This window comes from Phragmites australis, chromosome 15, assembly GCF_958298935.1.
Source record: "Phragmites australis chromosome 15, lpPhrAust1.1, whole genome shotgun sequence".
NCBI lineage: Eukaryota > Viridiplantae > Streptophyta > Magnoliopsida > Poales > Poaceae > Phragmites > Phragmites australis.
The window spans coordinates 12,068,442-12,090,121 of NC_084935.1; the positions used below are offsets into that span (position 1 = coordinate 12,068,442).

Below are 21,680 nucleotides of genomic sequence, written 5' to 3' on the forward strand. Positions count from 1 at the left end.
TTACCCCAAATGTACCCGTCCACGATTACTGTTAATACGTTTAAGTCACATTGCTTAGCTAATATAGTGGAGAGATTTGTTCACCTATAAATATAAGACCAAGGGCCATATTATTACACTCAAATCTCTGATCTCTCATATTGAAAAAGACTTAGAGCAACTTCAACCGGCTTTTTATGCGGCTCGCTATCATAAAAAATAAGGAGTTTGCAAAAAAAAAAAGTCTTCAACCGGCTCTTCAACTGCTTCTTTATTTTTACCGACTTGCTACCCACTCGGCTGTGCTCGCCAAATCTAGCGAGCATCTCCCGCTTGTTACTCTCAGTTGGCTAGACGATGACAAGTGGACCCCATGCTAACACTACTCATCCTATCTAATTTTTATTTCAATCTTCTTTATTTAAAACAGTGATTTTCTGTTGCTCTAAAATTTTAAAATTTATTGTACGTGTTTCATAATCTATGTATAACCTATTTTTTAATTCACGCAAAACTCCTGTGTAGAATGTAAATTAAAATTTTAAAAATACTTTTATAACTTCTAACAATTGTTAGTCTCATATAAATTCCCAAAAATCTGAAAAAAATCCATTAATATTCTTCTTATGTGATGAACTAATTTTTAAAATTATTTTCAGCTCTAGGTTATATGATAAAAAAGTGAGTTCCTTTGTAATACTCTATTTTATATGTATTTTTATAATTTTATTTGATATTCTTCTTTTAATTTAATTTGAATTCAAACAAAATTTAAACATATATAAAATTTAACCGTTGTAAATATAGCCATTGCAATCTTTTTTTATAAAATATTTTAAAATATAAAGGAGTGAAATTTAAAGAGCGAGATTTAAAGAGTCAGTTAGAGCGTTGATAAATAGGAAGTGAAATTTGAATTATATAAGAATATAGAGCCAAATTTAAAGTGTCAGGTGGAGATGCTCTTATGGCACTCTCTCCTTTTCAGTTTTAGTTTTGCCTCCACATTTTTCTATCGATCTCGCATAGTGGCATATGTGATTACTAATCTTTTTAACAGCTTTTCCCATCGATTTGTATTGAGTGTACCCCCGAGTACTCGAGAAGGGAATCGGCCAATCGAATAGCGAGCGCTTCTCTGGATAAAGAACTCGGCCACATCACCAGAGAAAAAGCAGCTTTGTGGCCCCTGCATGTGTTTCGAAGCATTTACTCCTACATCTTACTCTGGCACAGGATGGAAACACTTGCTCTGCTCCGTGCAGGTTCTTTTTTTCTTTTTGCTCTGTCTTTTATGGGCTAGTTTCGATTTAGCGTGCGTGTTGCTTCCCTATCATATGTTTTGAAACTAAGGGTCACTGTAAGTGCAACAGGAAAGTTTGTTGAGGCGTGCCATTCCATTATGAGAGCCTTTCTGAATACGAAGGGCATCACATCTTTTTTATACCACCGATCTAAACATAGGGAGAACATTTCAATACAACTGCAATGTTACAGTGTTCAGAAAAGGTAATAGTGCAGAGTGAAGAAAAATAACGTCATGAACTGGAAGGCCTGTCCCGGTGCTGGTTTCTTAAACATTAATTAAAGAGGATTTTTACAGTACAACTAAATAAGTGTATGTCGTTCATTTTCTTTATCCGGTGGTTTAGATTAACCCAATAATACTCTATCGTCCATCAGTATTATGGGTATCATTAAAGGGTATCATAGGTATCATAAGGGTAGGATTGGAAAAAAACAATGATAAACTTGTAAATTATATGTTTAATTAGGGAAGATCAAAATATTAGTTTATTCTTTGGATAAGCTTTCACTTATTCTATTCATTTCATTTATTAGTGCTAGTGTTTCTTAGTACACCATGATACTAGATGATAAAAAGTATCATTATTATGATCCAACCGTCCATTTTAGTAGGTATTATTGTAATTATCTTAGGAAATAATTACAATAATACACGAGAGACAATTAATTATCTTAGAAGATTATAAGAAACTAACAGCGCACATGCATGTTTCTAGAAACTTATATCTTAACAACAATGTCTTACTATATCTCCCCTCTTAAACGTCACATGAGAAATAAAGCGTGGTGAGTGGCCAAAGATTGTTCAAAAGTGTCATTTAAAAGCACGTCACATTGGTGAGGCAGAGCCGCAGAGCCGAGAAGAGTTGTTTTGAACTTTCGATAGACATCAGGTATGTGCGGATGGAAACGATTCCAAGAAACGAAGCATTTGCAAGAAACAAACTCCCCAAGAAAACCTTGTAAGCTATAGTCAAGAAAGAGTTCAAGACTGATCAGGAACAATATAGCGTAAAAGAAATTGCTGACTTATATCACTACTAAGAGTCTAAGACCAGGTTGCACACTCAAACCAGATGACAAGATCCTGTATTCCACCCATCCAGAATTCTACATAGTTAAAAAAAACCGCTGAATATTAGTGCTAGTGTTTCTTAGTTGGTAGCTATACCATCAAGCACCAAGCTAACAAGGCATGGCACATACTGAGCTGACCTCCGGTTAGAGAGCAAAGAAGAAAATGGCACAGCTCTACTAGCTAGCACTACTCCAGAGGCTATAGCTTGCTGGTGGTGTTGCTTCAGGCGACGCAGTTGACGCCTAAGCAACCCATCCACAAGCTCCTCGCCGCTCTCTTCTGCACGCAAAAACACCAAGAAAGTTTAGTATGTAAACACACATGTAACAAAGAAGATCATGACAAAAAAGACATGGGCTTTTGCTGTCGCTCTGCTCTGTGACGTACCCGTCTTGGCCGGCCGGAGACAGAGTCCGGCGGGGGCACCCGGTACAGGTCCTCATCCACGGGCCTCAACACCTTGCGGGCGCCCTTCGCCTGCGCGCGCCCCTCCACCACCCCGCCTGCATTGTCCGAGTCCGAAGCCCTCGCTCGCGCCGCCGGAACACGCCCCTTCCCGCCGCTGTAGCACAGCTTCTCTGCTGCTGCTACTTCGACGCCTCGGACCTCCCGCCTCCGCACCCTCTTGGGCGCAGGTTTGCGCGGGGGCGGCGAGTACCTGAACCAGACGTCGCTGCAGGCCTCCGGCTCCGGCGCGTACCACCAGTCGGCCGGCGCGGCACCGCCGGAGGGCGGCAGCTCCAGCTCGTTCGGGGAGGAGGAAGAGGAGTAGTAGTTCCATTCCCCAAACGCCGGCACGTGCCGCGGCCGCCTCGCCTTCTCCATGATCTTGTCTCACAGGCAGCAGGCAAAGAAAAGCTAGAAGCTGAGTATGGACTATGCTAGGAGCAGAGAAGGGCTATGTTGGTGGTGGGAGAAGGCCAGTGGCTGGATGCACGTATTTATATCAAGAATCCAAGCATTAGCGCAGGAGCAACACAGCTCGGGAGACGAAGAGCAGCTAATGAGCTTGGCGATGAAGTTATAGCGATGGTAGTGGGAAAAAGGAACGAGGGAGGCAGTGGTACCGTAGCTCGTGGTACAGGCAAGGAGCAGCGTCGCTCGCTCGCTCGCTACCAGCAAGGAGGGGAGTCAGGGGACAGCCTAGCTAGTGTCGCAGCAGAGACGGCTTTGACGCTCGTTTTTGAGATCTGTGCAAGGAGCGGACAGCGGCATGGGGCTCGGTTTCCTGCTTCGGGTACTTCATGGAAGCCTGTGGCCTGTGTTTGTGTGGCATGCCTCTGTCACTCCGTGCAACAGCACTGCGTCTGCAGGATTTTAAGCGTGTCTCCCCAGTCCCCTCCCTCGCCCCAGCTCTTGTGGCGGTGGTATTCGTATTATTTGAACATGAGTGGAGATTGATTAGCTAAAGTATTAGAGTATTGCGTCGTGGCGTTCATCTACGCTTGCACACTTTCTTGGCACTGAATTAAAAAGAAACTATCATTGATGGATGGCTACAGAGCTACTTACGGAAATGTAACTTCAAAACGTGGTGTGTACATATTTTATATCTTGATAGTGTATCTCTATTATTTATCTGTTAATTCTATCCTATATTTTTTCATCTAACACTCTAATATAAATTTTAAAATAAATATATGACGTGCGTGCGCACTAGTTATGGAATTTTTCCTTTGGAGCTACTCAGCCTACTACCAATGCAAGCCACAGCTTGGACCAGAATATGCATATTACACGTTTCATTTGATTTTTGCTTTAGTACAAGTTTCGACAAATTTTATTAACAAAGAGGAAAAGCAGCAGCAGCAAAATAGCAGGATTTATTTCTGTCCTCTATATAGAACGCTTACACACAGAACTTCGATTCTAACTACCAGCGAGAATCGAAGATGAGAACATTACTATAAAAATCATTTAGTGTAACGTCTCTGTACAGACGATTTTATATAAGAACCGTTTGTATAAAGATTATTATAAACAACTCTAAATAAGAACTGTCTATGATAATGACGAGATCCCTCCAAGAGTGGTGGGACGCTTTTATATAGACGATTCTTATTGTGAACCGTCTATATTAATATTATAGATAGCTCATATTTAGAACTGTCTGTAATAAAACTAATATCACGTACGACTCTAAACACGAGCCGTCTTAAAAAAATAGGCGAGAGGACATGGGACAGTTTAGTATAGACGACTCCAAACATAAAGTCATATGTACTATTAGAACAATACATCATCTCCTACCTCCAGACCGAAGTAGAACAGTGGCGCCCGAACAATGAAAAATAGTGCGCAACTTTTGGAGGGAGAGGACGATTTTGAAAAAAAAAATTGTTAGATTTCGGTGAAAACTTGAATATTTATTGGCATTTGTTACTCTAAGGTAAGCATTATGTTCTATTTTTATTTAGATGGTTTAGATTTTGGTTTTGAGAGCTAGCAAGATCTAAATCTAGATCTAGATTTTTTTCCATAATGATATAGTTTTGTTCTATTTATTAGATGATGTAGATTTGTATTTTAATTTAGTCTTGAGAGATCAACTATATCTACATATAGGCTTAGATTTTTTTTCATACTGATCTAGAATATATTAGTTGTTCTAGGTATATATGAAGCTAAAAGTATAGATGAAGATTTAATTATATGTTACTATAAATAGCTAGCTTTAATCTAGTGTTGTAGACAAATTTTAAATTTTTATATATAAATATAAAATTATCAATAAGTGTAGTATTTAACGATAAGTTTTGAATTAATGTTTGTCCTTATTTTTAGGTATTCATGTATATAATTAATATAATGATAATTATTAATTATTTTTGAATTAATTGTCATGTGTATGGTTTATTCACGCATTTATGTATGGTAGCTTCATTTTTTTGACGAAAAGCTTGGTTGTTCTATTTTATTAGGTTGATTTGATATTAATTTACTTCGTACAATGTAAATGGATCGTGGCTGGATGTATGGTTCTCGTACAAACCAAGGGTAACTTGATCGTATGATGGCTTTTTTGTTAGCTGCCGAGGAGGATTGATTGGAGAAGAGTGTTGAATTTATATATTATCCTTGTTGCGATTGTAAAAATGAAAGATCATTTCTTAGACAGAACGCAGCCATACAAATACATGGGCACTTAATTATCAGGGGCTTTAAACCGGACTACACGTGTTGGACCAAACATGGTGAAGAGCAGAATGTGTTACACGAAGAAGTTGGTATCGTTGAAGAACCCGAAGTCAACATAAGAAAAGAAGATGACGAGGAATTTGGTGCAGATGATGATGACTGTGGTGCTAGAGGCGATGATGATAGGTTAGATCTGATGCTGTGCGATACAGACGTGAACTTGAGTACTCAGAGAGACTTTAACAAATTCATGTGCTTGATTAAGGACTTGGAGAAGCCGTTGCTCCCTGGATACAAACCGAAATATACAAAGTTGACATCCGTGCTTGAACTTCTTAAATTGAAAGCAAGCGATAGTTGGTCAGATAAGAGTTTCACAGCACTATTAGAACGCTTATCGGATATGCTTCCTGATGGAAACGAGTCGCCTAAAAGCACATACGAAGCAAATCAGGTTCTTTATCCATTGAGAATGGATGTACAAAGGATACATGCATGTCTGAATGACTGTATCCTCTACTGTAAAGATCTATCAGACTTGTATTCATATCCAGTGTGCAAAGCATCTCGATACAAGCGTAAGAGTCAATCAGACAATGGCTATGTGAAGAAAGGAATTCCTGCTAAGGTGGTGTGGTATCTGCCTATAATTCTATGTCTTAAACGTTTGTTTATGAATTAAAAAGAGGCTAAATTGTTGTACTGGCACTCAGAGGGCTACAAGCAAGATGGAAAGCTAAGGCACCCTGCTGATTCTCCCTAGTTGAGAAACATCAACATGATTTTTGATGACTTTGGTGCAGAACTGAGGAATACAAGGTTTGCTTTGAGCATGAACGGGATGAATCCTTTTGGGAACATGAGCAGTAGGCACGGCACTTAGCCAGTTATTCTCAGTATTTACAACCTACCTCCTTGGTTGTGAATGAAGCGGAAGTACTGGGTGATGTCACTGCTTATCCAAGGTCCGAAACAACCTAGGAACGATATTGATGTATACCTAAGACTATTGGTGGAAGATCTAAAAATATTGTGGAACGAAGGAGCGCAAATATGGGATGCGTACAAAAGGGAGAATTTCACGCTACGCGTCTTATTATTATGCACGATCAATAATTTGCTTACACTACATAACCTTTCAGACCAGAGTAAATAAGTAGACTCGGCATGTCCCCATTGCTTCGATGGTATAACGAGTATGTGGCTGCCCCACTCGCATAAAACAGTATTCATGCGCCACCGTAGGTTCCTTAACATGTATCACCCGTACCACAACATGAAGGAACAATTCGACGGAATGAGTAACAGAGATTTATGTCTAAGATACTACAGTGGTCAAGAGGTGCACAATATAATTAAAGATATCGATATTGTGTTTGGAAAGGGGAGTAAAAAATCTAAGGATATTGGTGGCATGTGAAAGAAGAGATCGATATTATGGGAGCTACCGTATTGGAAGCACCTTGAAGTTCACCATTACATCGACATCATGCATGTAGAGAAGAATGCGTGCGAAAGTTTGGTTGGTCTTTTACTTAATATTCCAAGCAAGATGAAAGACGGCCTCAACGCAAGGCTTGACCTGGTTGATTTGAAGATCAGGCTCGAGTGGCACCTGAGCCCTCTGAAAAAGGTAAAATGAGGCTTCCTCCTGCTTGCTATAATCTAAAAAAAGCCGAGAGAACTGAATTGTGTCGGTGCTTTCATAGTGTGAAAGTTCCGTCCGGTTACTCCGCTAACATCTCGAAACTTGTTTCAATGCAAGATTTAAAATTAGTTGGCATGAAGTCCTATGATTTCCATGTGTTAATGACACAGATGCTTCCTGTTGCAATCCGAAATATCCAGCCAACCTATCTCCGAGATACAATCACCAAGCTGTGTTACTTCTTCAACATAATTTCTCAGAATGTCATTGATCCTGATGTACTTGATGTTTTATAGGCCGATGTGGTGAAGACACTATGTCATCTGGAGATGTACTTTTCTCTATCATTTTTTGATATCATGGTACATGTTATCGTTCACCTCGTGAGAGAGATAAAGATATGCGACACAGTATTCATACGTTAGATGTACCCGTTTGAGAGGTACATGGGAATTCTCAAGAAGTATATTTGGAATCGATCTCGTCTGAAGGGCAGCATCGTCCAAGGTTACACAACCAAAGAGATAGTCAAGTTCTATATTGATTACATAGAGCAGCTCAAACAAATAGGTGTGCCTATGTCTCGCCATGAGAGGAGGTTGGATGGGAAGGGGACCATGTTGTTCAATATGTTGTTGTTTGAATGCAAATGATTTGTGAATGATTTGTTATTGATATGTGAGTTTATATTTAGTAATATATGAATGTAGTACTGTATAAATGCACAATATAGATGGTTCTATGTCTACAACAGTATGTATAAATGTACAGTTCAGACGGCTCGAAACTGGAGCCGTCTGTACTGAACTGTGTTCACAGACGGCTCGAAAATTAGAGCCGTCTGCAATAATCTCTAGTACAGACGGTTTGTTATTAAAGCAGTATGTAATATTCCTATATGACATATGGCTCAAAATTTGGAGCCATATGTGATAATCTATAGTACATACGGTTTCAGTAACGAACTGTCTGTATAAATCTTTATATAGACTTTTTTCTATAAATTTAATTTGTATAGATTTTTTTATATAAACAGTTCAAAAAGCGTCCAGTAAAGATATTGTAAATCGTCTATACAAATAAATGCTGGTAGTGGAAGCTAGTTTTATGACATAGGCACAAGATTCGATGTGCATGCTTACTGACAATATCTTCAAGTGCAATGAGAAAAAAGTACCCTAGTAAATAACAGGATTGAACTAGTAACTAGTAAGGTACGGCTTGTCCTCTATATAACACCTCTCAAAGCAACATGAAAAAGCCTAGCTAGTCGTTGTCACAGTCCATTGGCTACGGAATGGCACTGGAAAATTTGAGGCTGGTTTCATTGCTGTGTAAAATGCTAATGGGTTAAGGCGGCATATATACATGTATGGATCGAGTATTACGTACTCCTATGCATTAAGTATGAATTCAAAATGTGCAAAAGGTTGCGTTGACATTTCTTCACCCGAGCTAGACTACGGAGTCGAAGGTGACTACTCACTAGGCTAGGCCCCTCAAAGTACATTGGGACGCTACCCTACATTCGGACGCGTGAAAGGTCCGAGGAGCAAAACGGTTGGCCAAATTCATGCATGTGTCAGAAACGGCAAGCAGGAAAGGTGGTCCAGTTGATCTACTTCCAGAGATTTCGCTTCGAAATAATTAATCGTCTTCATTTCAACTTACTGTTTAATTCCGTTACGACTAATCAACATGGCTACTTTCAGATGCTCATAATGTATTCGGCACAATACCTTCCTGCTAAATAATATTGTTTTCATATTGGTGACGATTTTAGTTATTCACCAATAGAAAATTTTGCTTGAAACGGATTTATGCTTTAGAGTTTCTGCAAGGATCAATGTCTGACAGAAGAATTTTGCGTCGAAAAACATTATTTAAGTGTAGGAAGTATTCTAGATAAGTAGAGCTCGATATGCTTCATATATAACTCGGTCAAGATAAACATATACAGTAATGAGCAGAATCTAAAAATTAAGCTACCTAGTTTAACACTTCAAAACAAAGGTGAAAACACAGATTGGCCCCCCTTCGGAAATGAAGAAAACGGAAACTCAAATTATAAATTACTTCTTTCCAGCAAATGCACCTACTACTAATTGCCTACTGCTAATGTTGTTAGAGAAATGGGTAGATCAGCCCATTCATTATTGCACGTGCAAGAAGGCAGAACACTAATTGAGACTAGATGGAGCACTAGTAGGGTATTTAGTGCAATAAAGCAACACCGTGCTTGCTCATTCATTCGTCTTTTGCAAGGAAATGCACTTGTTCACCATCAATTAATGACCCAACATTCCAACAGTCCTGACGTGATGGGCACCTCCAGCAGTGCGCAAAACGGCTGCGGAGCACGGGTGCAGGCCTCGCCATGCCGCACAGAAGCATGCACCGGTCATCAACGACGCCCGCCAACGAAAGATCGTGCGGGTCAAAGCAGCTCTCACTGTGCACTGCCAATCTGCTGCCAATCTGCCTCGCGTGCAGTTCCATGCAAAAGCATCCATGGCCGAACGCATTCACTGCTCCTGCTCCGCAGCAGCGTTGACGAATGTGGCTGGCGCCTGGCTGTGCTGGCCTGTCAGGCTCAGGCCTCGGGCTTGGAGAGGCTAAGCAATAGGACCTCCCAGTGCTAGAAGCCCATTTACTTCTGATGAGAACACAAAGATTTTAATGGCGTCTGCATCTCTTGTCGTCTAGTTGTAATGGCGTGTGCGGTGGGCGTACGTCCTTGCGCTGACGAGCAAAAAGAAGATGCAGCAGCTCGAGCCCATAAAGCACGACTGTGGCAAACGGGAGAGTGAGACGCGCATTGCTACATGCAGGATGTAGCTCTGTTTTTGTTTGGCGGATCAGATGCCTGCGTTCGAGGTGCAACGAAACATCTTGGCCAATCATCTCACAAGATTCTTATGATCTTTGTGAAGACTTTCATGGACGAACCATATGTCTAAAAAGACAGCCCATGGGAGTTTCAGACTACAAACCAATATTAGTGCTAAACTCATCCGTCAAGTTAGATTACTAAGCTACTAGCCAACAGGTTGCAGTGAGTCATTCTATCTGTCATTAACCCGAATCAGTATGGATTTATTAAGTGAGGACTATTCAAGGTTGCTTACCATGGTCATTTGAATATCTCCACTTATGTCACAAATCAAAGCGGGAAATTGTGATCCTCAAATTGGATTTTGAAAAAGCATTTGACATGATGGAGCATGCACCAGGTTATTTTGGATGTTTTGAGGCATAAGGGCTTCCGGAACAAATGACTTTAATGGATCTCTAGTACCATGAGCTCATGCATATCCTCAGTGTTACTAAATGGAGTACGTGGGTGTCAGACAAGGAGATCCACTCTCACTTCTATTTGTATTGGCATTAGACTTGCTGCAATCTATCATCAACAAAGCAAAAGATCAAGGCCTGCTCAAACTCCCCATCCCCTAGCAGCAGGAACAAACTTCCCAATTGTGCAGTATGTAGATGACATGCTGCTAATTATGGAAGCATGTCCCAAGCAACCATACTGTTTGAAAGCTCTCCTAAACACATTTGCAGACTCCACATGACCGAAGTAAACTACAATAAGTCTGGCATGGCAACAATCAATGTCAGTCCAGCAAAAATGGAAATTTTGGCAAAGACAAACTGCCAACAAGGAGTGCTCCCCTTCATATAATTAAGGGCTTCCATTACGCCTAATCAAACCTAGAGTGGAAGACTTCGTCCCCTTGGTTCAAAGAGTGGAAATAAGGCTGGTGAGTTCTTCAATCTTTCTAACACAGATACGCAAGCTAGAAATCGTTAACCCAGTGCTCTCATCATTGCCAACATTCTATATGTGCACACTCAAATTTCCAGGCATAATAATCAAGCAAATATACAAATACAGAAAGTATTGCCTGTGGAGAGGTTCCGGTATAAATGCAAAGAAGCCACCTTTAGCAGCATAGAAGGTGGTTTGTAAGCCTAGAAAGAAGGTGTCGTTGTTGTAATCAATCTTAGAATCCAAAATGATTCCTTGCTGCTGAAGAACCTACACAAATTTTTCAATAAAGCTGACTTGCCATAGGTGCACCTTCTTTGGGATAATTATTATGCACAAAATTAGTTGCCAAGTAGAGTGAAGAAACGATCCTTCCGGTGGAGGGATATCATAAAGCTCCTTTTGGGAATGGTAAAACAGTTCTATTCTGGCAGGATATGTGGAATGCAATGCTAGCACAAGTGCATTACCCAGAGCTTTACTCATATGCCAAATGCAAACACACCACTCTACATCAAGCACTAGCAACGTAACAGACTCCCTGCAACAACTTTTTCAGCTGCCTCTATCAATACAAGCTTACAATCAATTTCTGCAGCTCAATGAGCAAGTACTGACCTAACCTATCTCTGACCAACAGGATACTTTGGCATACATATATAGGGAAATCACATATATTCATCTGCCAAAGCTTACAAGAGGATCATGGGGCATCAAGAAATACATCAAGCCTTCCACTGGTTATGAAATTCTGCATGTCAACCCAAGCAAAGGGTGTTCTTCTGGCTACTTCTAAAGGACAGATTGAACACCGGAGAACTACTACGTCTTGTGTTTTGATCAGGCTGAAGAAATGGCAACAATGCTGGTGTAGTGTTGGACTGTAAGTGCCACCTCAAGCAGAACCCCGTTCCATTCTTCATGGAGATTATCATTTTACTCTGTTGGAGCATATGAACAGTGATGATTGATCAGGTCTTCAATGAAATCTCTCCGACAGTAGCTGCCTGCAGAGCCAAGTTCAAGTATGAGTTCGCACTGGTTATCCATCATGCGAAGCTAAGCTACTTACCAACAATGTGTGTTTTTCTAGAGTAGACTTGTCTTTTTCCTTGCTGTTTTTTCGTCTTCTTTTCTCTTTTGGGTAAAAATCTTCTTTTTTTTTCACAAAGAGGCCCACACACCTCAGCTACAAAGAGGCTGAGAGATGCCCCGGGGGTGAGAGCTGGGGATCGAACCCAGGTCTCCCACTGAGAGCAGCCATCTTCTTTTTTATTAAATATATGATAATTAGTAGGGGCTTGCCCCTCGAGTTCTCTCTCTCTAAAAAAAGGAAAATCTCGGGACCACATATGCAGACACAGTTCGGTACAAGCTAATACGTATTTGAATCGAAAATGCAACTGTGTGCTTAATGACACGCACTTAATGATCAAAATTGGTTGAAAAGTTCGCAACCGCTGAAATGCAACACACGTACATATAATTAAATTGTCTGAAATCTAATTCATATCCATTTTTTCTGTTTGGATGTACATATAATTATTTTCTTGGAATCAAATGACAATTGTTGTTTGGATATTCAAACATGGAATCATCATCAATACAACAGATACATGTGCTCTCAGAGCTAAATACAAATCTCTCTCTCAGATATCTCTCTTTCTCTCTCACACACACAGTTGAATGCATCTCTCGCTCTTATCTCTCTTTCACACACACGGCTAAATATATCTCTCTTACCGAATACATCTCTCCAACACAGAGCTACATCTCTCTCTCACACACAATTCAACACATCCCTCTCTCACACACACAAACACACACAGCTTAGCACATCCCTCTCTCTCACTCACACACACATACAAACAGGGGTGTCATACACGAATACACCAATAACAGTGCTTGCTGGTGGATGATGAGACACTAATGTCTCAGCTACGGTCGCTACGTGGATACCGAATATTTTGATGTGTCTTTAAATTCATCGTTAAATCTTTTGGTGAGTTATCTTAAGTTAGATCGTGCCACTTCTTCTCTATATAAAATGCTTCAGTATATTGATCTTCAGAATACCAGACTTTTCGGTAGATTGTTCTTCATTCTTCAATACTTGCAGTAGCATCTAAAAAAAAAACTCCGATGCTATAATTCGGTGTACATAAACCAAGCATTGCACTTTCCGGTAGGTTGTTCTTCATTCTTGAACATTTGCAATTGCCTTTGCAAGAAATGCTCTGGTGCAATAATCCGGTAAGCATAAACCAAGCACCGGACTTTCCGGTGGGTTGATATTTAATCTTCTGCACTTACATTATTCTCTGCAAGAAATACTCTAGTGTTACCCTGTGTAGATCACCAAACTATCTAGTGAGGTTCTCAGTCTTCTTCACTTTATTAGAAATGCTTCAGTGAGTTCAACACACAGAGCACCGGACTATCCGGTGAGACTATCAGTCTCTATGCATAATACTCTGGTGAGTGCAAACTCTACTGTACTGGACTATCCGGTGAGGTCAATTCTCTTTAGACTTCTCCAATTCAATCAAACTTTATCCCGGCTACAATAACTTCTTGATGTATTGCATCTATAAGACTTACTAACATATATTCTTAACAAACATGTTAATCTCAATAAATATATTATTATTAATTATAAAAAATCACAATTATAATCTAATAAGATATTTTTTTTCATTACAACAGACATTACCTCTAAGCGGCACAGGCGAGAGGCGCGGTGGCCTCCGAGCAGCGTGGGCGAGGTCGACAGCGGGAGCCGAGGCGATCGGCAGCGAACGGGCCAAGTGGGGGAGGAGGCGACCTCACGATGGGTTTATTTCGATTTGGGACAAATATTTGGGTTCAGTACAGCTTGCATTGCAGCCAACGGAGAGGTTAACGTCAAACTAACGGAGGTGGAATGGATTGTAACGGAGGGGGCAATATGTAACGGAGGGGGAACGGGATTTTCAGAAATCCGACTAAACCGTCCGGAATTAGTCTCAACCTTCGGCCACACCAAAGATTTCCGAGCATGATTAAGTAAACACACCTCTTATTTATCATACACTGGAAACAAGCTTGATCTTAGACGACCGTGTGAACATGTGTAAACATGTGATGGTTACCTTGGTTAGGGGTTCGAGGTTAACGGCGGTAGCTTCCTGTCGAGAATTTGTCTATTGCCAGGTTTGAAGGGAGGTTGGCGGGCGACAGACTAACCCGAAGGAGGAGGTGAGCATGGGAGCGGAGTGGCGAGGTAGGGGGGTCGCCAGTCGTGGATAGCGTAGGACGACTGAATGGATGGTGCTAGGGCGAGGGTAAGCAGAGACGGTCCGATGGAACTGGGTTAGTAAGGTGGCGAGCAGCGCCGCTGGAGACGGATGGAGGAGGCAGGGAGGCAAATGCGAGCACATGAGCCGCCGAAGACACAAGGGAGAACGTTGATTGCACGGTGAGAGAAACTAGGCCGGAGATTGAAGATGATTGTGCAGTCGTCGCTGAAAAAAAAACGGGTGTCTATTTTTTAGCAACACCCTTAAGTAAATGGTCGGTGATTTGTGAAACCGCCAGCCACTCTAACCGAGGGTTGTATATGAACACTCGGCCACTATATTTCCCTATGTCAAAAAAAAAAAATGGATATCTAGTAGTGCATGGATGCTAAATCATCGAAATCTATAAAAGTGTAAAATTGTTCAAACATGCATCTCATAGATAAGGTCCGAAAGTTCGATTGTGCGTCGTGTGAATGCAGCAATTTTCTTTCAGGTATTAGACCCAAATTGTTTTTTATTTACTTTTCTTTTTGAGAGGAACTGAACCCAAATTGCTTGAGCTGGAGAAGTAAAGTTTCACTTCGGGCCCAATCAAACAACACATCCGTTGTACAGGTTGGGCTTTTCTACGGGTTAAGAAAAGGTGTTTGCTTGGAACTGTAAGTTCTCCTTTCCGCGTAGGACATAACTTTTTTTTCCCTTTTTTAGATATATACTCCCCCTTCGAGAATAAAAGGCATATTTTATTTTTAAAAAGTCAAACTTTATATACTATGATCAACATTTAGTTTAATTATACCTATGTCTAGTGTATAAAGTTATACACTAGATTTACATTTCAAAATGTTTTCACACTATACTAGCTTTCTATTTATAAATGATATATCTTGCGAGAAAACCATGACCAAAGTCTAATTTTGAAGACCGGTTCATATTAAAACAAGAATAAGGCTTCTTTTGGATCTCAGAATCGCCATGGATGAATTGAATTGGATCTCAAATCCAAATCTAGAAGGACATGGAAATAGGACCCCAATTCAAAGTTCTTGTTTGGTTAGCAAGGGAATGGTTGAAAAGAAAACTAGATTAAATCATTTCTAGTGGTTGTTTGGTTGTAAACTTTGAGAAACCCGAATCCAAATGGCTTGAACATACCGTCTCCCATAGGATCTCCAGCATATTCATCGAGCTCTTCCAGCCCCCACGTCGGCCTTCATCGCGACACCAGCTCATCCATGGAGCTCACGGTGGCGGCCATGGTGAAGGAGGCAGCAACAACTGATCGGACTTGGGGAAGAAAAAGGAGGCGGCCATGGTGAAGGAGGCAACAACATCATGGCAGGGGGCAACCAATCGACCAACCTTGGGGAAGAAGGAGGTGGCGCTAGGAAATCTTGACATTGTTACTAGACTTAGGGAAGACAGAGGTGATGCCAAAGGATCTCGACGACATAAAGGGGAGCCGCACTGACGGATCTCCACGACGTTGCTGGACTTCAGAGGTAGCACCGACGGATCACCACGACATCACTGGACTTGGGGAAGGAGGCAGTGCCAGTGGACTTGGGCAAGTATGCGGAGCTGGCGGACTTGGGAAAGAAGATGGCAGAGTCCAGCGATGGATCCCGGTGAAGGTAGGTGGTGAAGTACGATGAGAGGAGGCTATCGAAGGATGGGAGGGGTTGCCGGTATCAAGGCTGCTGGAGCCTGAGTTGGAAGAGGTGAGAAGTCCGGAAGACAAGTAACTCAGAGCAATATAGAGGGGTAGGGCTCGGTATTGATGGACTTCCATTCTAGTTGGTCTCAAATCCAAACAGAATTGGTCTTCAATTCCATTTATGATTCACAATCCATCCAAACAGCTGAATTCGGAGCCCAATTCAAATTTAGAGATTTTAGGCCTAATTATCAGAACCAAACAGACACTAATAGATTAGGGGTTCTATAGATTACTATCAATAACTTGTCTTGTTACATCATGGAAGCATCATGCATGCCCTACTATAGGGAAACAAATCCTATAGGACTGGATTTTATGAAAGATCTTTTTCTCTGTGATGACATATCTCTTCTTCTCTCCTCTTAGCAACCTTTCAGTAGGCGTAGCGCCCCGTTACAACTTGCAAGTAGTGGAACTGGGGGTACGGTAGCAGTACTAATTTACACGCCGACTTAAATTGGGCTTACGCCAAAAAGAAATGTTGTACATGACAAATTACAACATATGTCAGCACTACTATAAAAAGATAATCACTGCATATTAAAAATGGTAGTAATAAAGTTATTTTAAACTGGTAGTGATATTCGATTCTAGATCTAATATTTTTAACGCCGAAAAAAATTGCATTTGATGAACGAATCCTCACAACTTTTTCTGACTTGAGATGACCCTCACGGCTTCTGTAGAAGTCAAATCCACAAATATAACAATTTACGCACATGTGTAATTTGTAGGAGTTAAATCCATAACCTCACCCCTCACGTGAAGCTTTCTTACTATCTCATTTCAAATCTTACCTACTGGCTACAGTGTATGGCTACAGTGTAATTTTAGGTTGTGCAGAATCCTACCGAACCGAACAAACCAAACAACTCGGTTTTTTTCGTTTTTGTTCGGTTAATAGGAACTTTTATTTTAAAGCCTTCGGTTTTTTCAGTTTTAACCGGCTGAAAACCGAAAACCCCGAAATAACCATTTGTGTTGGGCTGCCCCTGCCGTGGTGGGCTGCTGCCTGCTTGGGCCGTCGTGCCGGTGCGCTGCTGCTGCTGCACACACAACGCGAGAAGGCGCGAGAGAATCGAGCAGCTGGCCGGCTGGGGTGCTTCGTTAAGCAACGGACTCAAACAAAACAAGGCACAGCAGCAAACAAGGCACACAGCAGCCACATCTAAGGAGAATGAAGATACAAAAGGAGGTGCAGGTGTGAAATGAAGAAGGTGACCAGTGTACACAAAAAAATTAGGAAAAGTATTTTTAGCAAGTGTGTAGTGCAGTGTTCTAGTCGCATTGGCACGTTACGTCTTCTTAATTTGCCTCAAATTTAATAGGAATGATATTTACCCATATCGAACCAAAATAAATTGGTATCGGCCTATCCCGAATCATCTTTTTATAAAATACCATATTAACCAGAGTAACAATATCGTATTAACTGAAATAACAAATACACTGAACCGAAATAACCAAAATAACCGAACAAACAACCCTAGGTAATTTATTATTTTGACATTTCCTGCTCAAATCTTTGGACGATTATTTAGGCACCTAGATTGCTTCAAATGAAAATATTATCAACTACAAAGTTATACATCTCGTCGAGATCTACAATTTTTATATAAAATTTGTCTCCATCCGGCTCAATATGAAAATATTTATCTCAAATTTGTTCATCGTTTGATAAAACAGCTATAACTTTTTCGTACAAAGTCCGATTTCAATGTTCGACCTCTACATTCAAAGCTAACAAGGAGGTGCATCTAAAAAAATACATGTGTTTATATATGTATCTTTCCCGACCTAAAAAAGGCTCAAAAGATTCTTGATAGGAACTCCAAAGTTTTTGATCGAAAATTGATCTTCTCTAATTTACTTGAAAAATTTTAGAGACATAGTGCTACATCTAAAAGTTAGTGTTGTGCAGATATTTCATCAATTTGAGTTACCAACATCGCGATTAAAATATTTGAAGTTGCAGTTTTCAACTTTGTGGTCCTACGTGTGGCTTTTTTAATTATTCCTACTAGCTTACACTAGATCCGGCAATTTATTTTGTGGTATAGTGTATGATTTCCTTTGACAGTCTTTAGATGCTTATTTAGGCATCTATATTGCTTGAAATAAAAAATTTATCAACTATAAAGTTGTAGATCTCGTCAAGAGCTCTAATTTTCATATAAAGTTTGTCTTCATCTAACCCCGTATGAAAACATTATAAATTTTCAAAATGAGCTACGTTTTATTATCGCTGTCGATTAATATAACAAATTGACAGTAATAATGTCTCTATTATTACTGCTGGTTCATGGCTAGAATTGGCAGTGATAAGCAAGTATCACTACCGATTCATTATGCCGGTTCATATAATAAACTGGAAGTGATAATAGTTTTTGTCAGATGGGTTATTACTATCGGCTTTTTTAAAAACCGACAGTAAAAAAGGATATGGATGATCTTTTCTGTAGTAGTAAAGAAGTCTGAAATCATATAACTATAATAGTACTATTAACTGCACATGTGTTACACACGTAAAATCAATTCAGTATATAACAATCCGAAAAATATGAAAGGTAATGAAAGATTAAATGTATTTTTAGAATGTATATAAGAAAATATTAGACGTCTAGATATGTACGATAAATAATGTAAGATTAAATATATTTTTAAGTGAGAAATATGATCCAATTTTGTATGATAATTATTTAATTAACTCGAATGAATGGTGAAATCGTCATGATTTATCATAACTGAATTATATAACTGTATATATTATTATATATATCATCACCGACAGGAAACATATATTTTAAAATGAGGTCTCCGTATTACAGTGGGCATGCAAGACGCCATGAATCATGCAGCATTGCCCCTTTGGGGGCACGCACGCATGTGGCACGAACGGGAAAGCAACAAGCAGCAAATGGTAGCTCGACACTACAGGACGACACCCCTTTTTGGCAATATGCCAACGACCAGCCAACGCCTCAACCACCGGCCTCACAAGCAGCAGCGGCGGCGGTAGGGCAGCCACACCATACCTTCACTAGCTTTTCACGGGGGAATGAAAAAAAAACCCAAAGGAACAAACACAAAGAAGCAGCAACTTTCCGAATCGCACGGCCGCAGACAATCCACCCTGGCCCCGCTTCGATCGAGCAACCGGCCAAGATCGTCCCACTCACGCGGCCACGACGCCGGTGAGGGACCGGCTCCGGTAGGGTCGGCTAGCACGATCAGCACTCGGGCGTGAGCGAGTGGTCCCTGCGGAAGTCGTTGCAGTAGTAGTACACCATGTGCCCACGCTGCGCCCACCGCATGGCCGCGTACTGCTGCGCCGTGAGCCCGGCGCCCGCGGGCGAGGCCGGCACGGGGCGGCAGGCGGCGGGCGCTGTGGTCGCGCACCCGGCGATGACGAACCGGTCCAGGCGCGCCACGAAGGGTTGGTAGCGGTAGTCGGCGCGGTGGCGGCCGTCGTCGGTGGCCCAGTCGGAGGCGTCCCAGATGGAGCCGTACACCCACATGGGCCGGTCCGGGAACGTGAGCTCGGTGCGGCGCTCGTACCGCCGGACGGGGACGTCGTCGACGAAGAAGGTGATGGCGTCGGGATTCCAGAGGATGGCGTAGGTGTGGAAGTCGGCGGTGGGGTCGAACCAGAGGTGGAACCGCATCTCGCGGCCGATGATTCGGCCGTCGCCGCTGCCCCGGACGTACACGTTGGTCTGCAGCGTGTAGGGCTCCCCCGGGATGGTGCCCAGGAACTCCATGTCGATCTCGTCGTGGAAACCAGGGTGCGCCTCGTTGTTCGACAGCTGCGTTTGCATGGATGATCAAAGCCATTTCAGGGTTTGTTTTTCGTAATTTGACACACAATGATTGTATGTATCCAGTCAAGTGTGTGCTTACGTAGAAGGCGGTGTTGGTGCCGGCGGTGTAACCGGCGGGGAGCTTGATGCGGGTGGAGAAGTAGCCATTTCTGTACGCGTGCTTCGACTTGAACCCGCTCCCTGCGCGTGCGCCAACAATCAAATTAATTACTCAATTTGCATTGAAGATTAACAACGTACTACTAAGGAACATATGTAAATCCAATGATTATCATTACAAAAATTATGATTTCTATATTGTTTACTACTACTAAGGTTTTGTTGCTCGAGCTAGGGAAATGTAATTTCACATCCACTTATGTAGAAATGTCGGTAGAAATATCGCTAGTCTCGATGTTCATTCTTTATATTCATCCATCCGTTTGTTCCCTCATTTATTCTATAACTTATTTTACCTATCATTTCAATATGAATCTCAATGTAAATGAATAATTATAGTAAACCATGTGTGGACATCATGCTTAGACATCAAATGAAAATTTTCCTTTCAGTGCGTACACTTGAAAAGCCAAATAATACATATGTGCGCTCTTATCACATTGGCAGTAGCTATGTCCTTGTTAGCAGGGAGACACACAGGTCTGAACACATCAATGACCCACCTAGCATGACCACAATGGTGACAAGACATAGTAATCCATGTAGTTTTAAGAAAAATACTTCTTATATTTTAGCGTCCATGAACATGCGAAGGAATTTATTCATTAACGGGTGTCGTCGGTTGAAGATTGACGGGGTTTCCTTAGTTATCGGATTTAAAGGTGGCTTTAAGGGAGATAGGACGGTCCAGCGTAGGAGCTGGGCGCAGGACGGTGCTGCCGGTCACAGGCGGCGAAGGACAGTCGGTGAGCTAAGGTGGAGTAGGAGAGTGCGAATTGACCGACGATAGGAATATCGTCAAAAATAGCTAGGGGCTGGGGCGCAACGAGCGAAGCAAAACAGGTACTAGCGGAGATTGAAGACGTTGTAAGCCATTTACAACGATTGTCTGATTTTTTTTTAAAAAATAGACATCCGAAAAATAGCCTTTGCCTTAAAAAATGTACTGGACGTAGCTAGAGACACAGTAACATACCGCAGGTCTTGTCGAGCCAGATGGTGAGCGAGGACTGGTCGCCGGAGACCGTCTGGTGCTGCGGGCCCCACTTGTTGACGTAGCCGCGGTTGAACCCCACCGGCCGGAACCTCGCGCTCGGGTAGTACCCGGGCGAAGGCTGCGCGTCGCCGGAGGTGGCGGCCATCGCCAGGAGCAGCAGCAATGCCGGCACGGAGGCGGCGCACAGTGACATGCTGCTTGGAGAAGTATTAACCATTGGTAGCTAGCATCAGCCTTCGGGCTTTGCTGGCTACTAGCTGCTGTGCTGCGAGGAGAGGTCACTTTGGTAGCTACACTGAGCTCCTGCCTGGGACAGTGTAGTCAATGCGAGTATATATATAGGAAAGAGTAGAGAGAGAGAGAGTAGTGAGGTGGGGCCCGCTCGCAAGGGGGAGTTGCCAAGAGCGGTAGGAGTAAATGAGAAACGTCATTGCGCAGGGGGGGTGTGGGCGGTTGATGGAAGATAGGTAGGGAAGGGAACAAGCCGGTGATGCAGGCGTGGCGCACAGCCCCTTGGACCATTTCTGAGCTCTCTTGTACAGTTGTACTGTACTACCACTAGGCTACTCTAGACTTCTAGCTGCTTGCTTGCTTCAGCCTCCAACCAACTGCCTCTATTTGGACAGCGAGATGCGAGCGATCTTTACTAAAAGAATGCACATGTAACTTCCAGATTGGTTGTGCAGTTTGCGGTTAGAGTCCATCGATCCTTTCTTTTCGTACAGTTGTGGTGAGTAGTTCAAGTTACCCATCTGGGTTGAGCAATAACGATAGGG

The 21,680-nt window shown here is 41.9% G+C and overlaps 2 protein-coding genes across 2 annotated transcripts; both read right to left on the minus strand.

Annotated features, from left to right (window-relative positions):
• Positions 1–2,106: 2,106 nt before the first annotated feature.
• Positions 2,107–3,485, minus strand: LOC133893379 (uncharacterized). Its single transcript, XM_062334385.1, has 2 exons — positions 2,753–3,485; positions 2,107–2,644 (listed from the first exon to the last, which is right to left on the minus strand). The coding sequence occupies exons 1-2, from the start codon at positions 3,188–3,190 to the stop codon at positions 2,588–2,590; spliced, it is 495 nt and encodes a 164-aa protein (XP_062190369.1). The 5' UTR covers positions 3,191–3,485; the 3' UTR covers positions 2,107–2,587.
• Positions 3,486–18,709: 15,224 nt separating this feature from the next.
• LOC133891882 (xyloglucan endotransglucosylase/hydrolase protein 31-like) lies at positions 18,710–21,223 on the minus strand. The gene is made up of 3 exons (XM_062332584.1): positions 20,884–21,223; positions 19,828–19,928; positions 18,710–19,733 (listed from the first exon to the last, which is right to left on the minus strand). The coding sequence occupies exons 1-3, from the start codon at positions 21,119–21,121 to the stop codon at positions 19,158–19,160; spliced, it is 915 nt and encodes a 304-aa protein (XP_062188568.1). The 5' UTR covers positions 21,122–21,223; the 3' UTR covers positions 18,710–19,157.
• Positions 21,224–21,680: the final 457 nt, after the last annotated feature.